The sequence below is a fragment of the Triticum urartu genome, chromosome 6 (genome assembly GCF_003073215.2).
Source record: "Triticum urartu cultivar G1812 chromosome 6, Tu2.1, whole genome shotgun sequence".
NCBI lineage: Eukaryota > Viridiplantae > Streptophyta > Magnoliopsida > Poales > Poaceae > Triticum > Triticum urartu.
Window position 1 is genome coordinate 546,142,819 of NC_053027.1, and position 5,757 is coordinate 546,148,575.

Sequence of the window (5,757 nt, forward strand, 5' to 3'; positions counted from 1 at the left end):
CTAACGAGGTGAGTTAAGGCATGATATACTATGTAATAAATAAATGGGATCTAAGGCAAGTCCATGGTAAATATGGGGGTACCACTTTTGGGTTGGTTCAGTGACGAGGAGGCAACACCTTTTCTAGTTTGGAACCTTCGCTAGCAATAACAAATCACATGTTAGGATTTGTCATAGGTCATGGTTGGGAAATGCATCACCTTAGCTCCTACTACTTATGGCTTTTTCATACACTACATCATAAACATGTCATAACAGCGGAGGTGGTGGGTAACTTGCACCCATTTGTGGTTCTGACATGACATGATTAGAATGACAGTTGTGGCTTCCGACATGACATGATCAGAACTTAGTAGCCTAGAATAGGATCTACTAGAGTGGCTATATGTTGTTAATTTATAACATGGGACATACAAATTTTGATGGACTTTACATGAAGATGGAAATTTCTCCATGAATTCATTATACCATGCGCTTGTGTGTACAGATGCACTTATTAACACTAAGGTGATCTAGAAGCTTAAGATATATTTTCCTTATGGCATTTACGCACAAGGTTCATCTTAACAAGGGAAAATCTTGCAAAGAAAACCTGGTGTGGGGTACACAATGTAGTTTCATGATGAGACAAGTAATCACATATTCTTTGACTGTAAGTACACATGGTGTATGGCCTATAATACATGCCGCACATAATTTGTATTCTACCCGGAGCATCCCAAACTTGTTTGGTAATTGGTTGTGCGGTATACATAAAAACATGATATCTTTTATCTTAGTAGCTGCGGCAGCCTTGGTTTGGGCGTTATGGTTATACAAGAATGATGTGGTTTTGACAAATAGAAGATATTTTCTTCACTGCCATAGTCATTTTCTTGTCTACACATTGGCTCCGTACTTGGCATGTACTACAGTGTTTGGAGCACATGGAGCTCTTTAGGATGGCATGTACTAAGATGGAGAGGGTGATTAAGAAGACTCTTCCAAACATGGAAGGTGTTGTCTTCAAATCTGTCTTAGATTGCTTGCTATTGTTCTTCTTTTTGCGTCAAATAACGTCACGTGTTTTCATTTCCAAGAATATTATGGATTAGTACATGTTGTGTGCATGTAGTTCCTTCAAAATCAGAGTGAACGTCAAGGGCCAATAAAAAATTTCTTACCAGAAAATAGTATGCCTCACAAAAACACGTTGACAAAAGAGCAAGTGCAACTTATAAGTTATGACCAACTGAATAACGGAGATCAAACAGACATACCATGGAAGCGATCCCAAATAACAGTTTCAGTGAGAAATAAAAATGGCAGAAATGGACCATGGAAGAGATCCATAACAACATTTCAACTATTACAATGAAAGTGACTTGGCTCAAAGAGCACCAGTGAGATAGAATGTCTCAACTTATTAAGGCTGCCTTTCCTGCATCTTAGCTATGGAAAACTAAATCAAACTAGACGAGATGCACGTAGCTGGCCATGAATGTCATTTGAGCTGGCTAACAACATGTATCCACCTTATGGCCTCATCACAAATGGATATTCATACATCTACTGGTCTAACTCACCTTACCCACTCACCAGCGTCTTTATAATTTTGCAAATCCTACTAGCATATTGGCAAACCAATCATATTGTTTTTAATCTTATGTCAAAGAAATCTAGCCCTCATGTCCATCCTTGATTTTTCTACTTACCTTTAATTTAGAATTCAGTTTGTATGGCCCTATAACTTCATTTACCTACTATCATTCTTGGCATGCTCCTCTCGAAACATGTAAACCATTGCACTTACCTCCTCACAGTCTAGGTAGACCCATTTGAAATATGTAAAATATGGAAGAATTGTGTATTTAGTATTGAATGCAACGTAAAAGCACATACCTTCTTTTGTTCACATTATTTAGCCAATGTGACAACATATATATTAACCTTGTAAACTTGTCACCTATAGCTCCAACCGTAACTCATCACTGGTATGTCACTTTATTTCCTTTTGTACCCATTCACTTTATATCCTTATAACTTGTATTTTGTCTCTCCATTTCCAGATCGTGCTCGGTCACAAACATTGAAGCATTCCTGCACCTCTTACAGTCTCCTTTACATGTCCATTTACATAAACATTCCATAATAAGAGACATTGAGAAATATGAAATGTCAAAGGTAAATTGAATGGTAATTTGTGTCATTAATAGATATTTCCTACTTATGGTAGATTACTAAGGAAACACCTGAAAAATGGAAAGTGTCTCGATAGTTGTAAAGGGAAGATATTTTCCTCTAGGGACGTTTGGTTCTTATCACCTCTATGAGTTCTAACATGGTTATTTACATGATGTCTTTCTTCCAAGTGCCAAAATTGAGTTGGAGTATTTGTGTGGCTACTTATTTCTAATAGGTTTAATAGATGAAATATGCTGAAGCGGAAACACTTCACTGTTGATATTGATTATTCTTGCATCCTATGTACTGCTATTGATGAAGAGACCATTGAGCACCTCATTTCAATTGCCCCTTTAGCATTTCTTGTTGGGCATGCATTCAAATCCAGTGGTCTCCGAATGCCTCGCGGATTGCTACCTACTTTTTGAAATTTTTATTACAATAATTTTGGTTCTCTCTGGGCGGGTCGACCCCCTTGGGAGCATTCGGTTCTATCACTGATGAAGAATAATACGTGCTTTTTAGTAGATGGTTGTTTAGGACTCTTACCGAGTATGAGTGATGGCATGATATCCTCGGTAATAAATATATGCACTATGAGGCTCTCTCCGAAGTCCAAAATAAATGGGGGGGGCTTCCACTTTTGGGTTGGCAACACCTTTTCTGGTTCGAACCTTCACTATCAAAGGACGGCTCGCATGTTAGGTTTTGGCATGACTCATAGTTGGGCAATGCTCCACCTTAGCATCTACTAGTGCCTAGGACTTTTACTGTGTCATCAACATGTCATAATAGTAGAGGTGTTGGGTAGCTTTCTGCCAGATGTGGACTTCATACGTGACATGTTTAGGCCTTTGTTAGTAGCATGGAAGGATCTACTGGAGTGTATGAATGTTGTTAATTTATACTACCTCCGTCCCAAAATATAAGACATTTTTGCAGTTCAATTTTGAATTGCAAAAACGTCTTGTATTTTGGGATGGAGGTAGTAGCACGATACATACGAGTTTCGATGGACTTTACATCAAGATGGACTCTTCTCTATGAACTCATTGTACTAGCTCTTATAGATATTGGTGCACCAATTAACAATATGTTGATTTTTAAGATTAAGGTTCCTCCAAAGATTAATGTTTTTCCTATGGTATTTACATAGAGGGGTCATCTTAACGAGGGAAACTCTAGCAAAGAAAAAATGATAGGGGAGTAGCAATGTTGTTTCTACTATCACGATGAGAAAATTAAGCATATATTCTTTGAGCAAGTATGCTCATGTTCTATGGCTTATAATACATGTCATGCATAACTTGTATTCGCCCAAAGCCTTCCAAACTTTTTTGGTCATTGGCTTTGAGGTATACATAAAAAACAAGATCTTTTATCTTAGTAGGCATGCGGGCCCTGGTCTGGGCGCTATGATTATGCATGAACGGTATGGTTTTGACAAATAGAAGATATTTTTCTCCATTGTCGGTTATTAACTTATGTACGCATTGGCTCCGTACTTGGCTCGTACTACAATATCTGGAGCACTGGGAGCTCTTTATATATGGTGGCATGTATTAAGATGGAGCTGACGGCTATGGAGATCGTTTCCAAACATGGACGATGTTCACTTTGGATCTGTCTTAGGTTGCTTTCAATTGTTCTTCTTTTTGTGTCAAACAATGTTATGTTTTTGTTTCCGCAATTATTTTGGCTTTGTATAGATTGTGTGCATCTAGATATGCCAAAATTGGAGTGGACTCTTCATACTTGGATAGCTCACGTGTTAAGAGTAAATAAAAACTTTATTATCAAAAAATAGTATACCTCATAAAAACATGTTGACAAAAGAGCAGGTGCAACTTACGAGTTACGACCAACTGAACAACACAAATCAAACAAACGGACCATGGAAGAGATTCCATATAACAGTTTCAACGACTAAAATAAAAATGGCGACCATGGAAGAAATCCATAACAACAATTTCAAGTACTAAAATAAAAATGTCTAGGCTCAAAGAGCATCACCGAGAGAGACAGAATGTCTCAACTTATTAAGGTTGCCTTTCCTGCCTCTTAGCTATGCCAAGCTAAATCAAACTAGGCGAGACGCACGTAGCTGGCTATGCATTGCACGCTACAGGAAAAGACTTCTCTCGATCCTACCTTACATGGGAGGGAAAAGACTCCAAGATGATTCTTCAGGGTCGACGCCGCCCAATTGCCAACCAAACCCCACATCCAAGGACTTCATCCCACTGGAAGAGCCGGTGTTGGCGCTGGTACCGGGGCCGTCGTGCCAATTGGTGCTATAGCCGACGCTGGTGCTGGTGTCGGCGCCGTCATGCCCAGCGGTGTTATAGCCATTGTGGGCCAGGGCATCGAGGTTCCTTCCAGATCTCACCTTGTCGAGCCAACCCTCATGCTGTGGCGGCACCTGATACATCGTTGGAGACCCCATGTGCATGTTGTCGGTGACGTATGGAGTGGGCGACGGCTGTTGATTCATGGCGAAAGACCCCATGTCCATGTTGTTGGTGACGTATGGAGCTGGCTGGGACGCCAGATACATTGCCGAAGACCCGCCCATGTCCATGTTGTCGGGGATGTATGGTACCTGGGGCTGCAAGACAGGGGGTTGTCCGCTAATTTTAGCGATGCTTTGGCCCACGCTCTTGAGGATCTCCTCCAGCCTACTACTGACGATGGTGAGCTCATCGACTTTGAGATCGGGGAGGTCACTGCCGAGCATGGCCTTGTGTAGCAGGATCCTGATCTCGGGGTCTCGTACCTTGTTTTCCTTGACCTGGAGCTTGCTAAGGCGCTGGCTGAGGAAGTCTTCCTGGTTCACCGTCTTCTTAAACCGCCCATCTGCCATGGTTTTGTACCTATTCAGGATATCCACCGCCTCGGGATGCGATGGGTACACCTTTGGTGCCGCATTTCCCTCATCGTACACCAACACGCAGGCCTTGGCGTTGCATAGAATAGAAACCTCGCGTGCCTTACTTGCCAGGTTCTTCATGCGCGTATCCAAGGTACGGCGCCGGCTCGACTTATTCTTGATGTACTGGAGGGCAATCTTCTTGCGAGCCATTGCCAATAGAGGGATAAAATGAGAAATGGAAATTAGGTTGATGGTTTTGGCCAGCTGGGGAGGTTTGATTTATAGTGGAGGATCGACCAAGATGGGGAGGCTATATCGAGAAACTTTTAACTCCACGCTCACAAAATAAGGAGGTGCGCTATCTTCATAAATGCATCATCAAACCAGTATTTTCTTTCATTAAAAAGTGCTTATAATGGACCAAGGGAACACATATCCATAGCAAAGAACTTTGGTTTCTCTCAAGAGGCCCATGCATCTTATCCGAATATGCTTATTTTAGCTATGTATTGCCAAAATTAATTTTGCAATTTATTTTGTTCCAAAGTTAGATGGTTATTCAAAATTGTACATCATCCGATTAACCATCTACTATTAATTTGTTACCACATTAAGAAATAACAATAAATAACTTTCATAGATTATCCTATAATGTAGGACGAATTGAAAATACTAATGTTCTACCAATTTTTTCAAGAGCACTGCTCTGCACATGATGTATG

At 40.6% G+C, this 5,757-nt stretch overlaps 1 protein-coding gene across 1 annotated transcript; it reads right to left on the bottom strand.

The window, feature by feature from the left end:
• Nucleotides 1-4,214: 4,214 nt before the first annotated feature.
• LOC125512818 (MADS-box protein FLOWERING LOCUS C-like) lies at nucleotides 4,215-5,259 on the bottom strand. Its single transcript, XM_048677897.1, has one exon. The coding sequence runs from the start codon at nucleotides 5,243-5,245 to the stop codon at nucleotides 4,316-4,318; it is 930 nt and encodes a 309-aa protein (XP_048533854.1). The 5' UTR covers nucleotides 5,246-5,259; the 3' UTR covers nucleotides 4,215-4,315.
• Nucleotides 5,260-5,757: the final 498 nt, after the last annotated feature.

Coding starts and splice junctions, on each gene's coding strand:
- LOC125512818 (XM_048677897.1), bottom strand. CDS start 5,245: ATGGCTCGCAAGAAGATTGCCCTCCAGTACATCAAGAATAAGTCGAGC.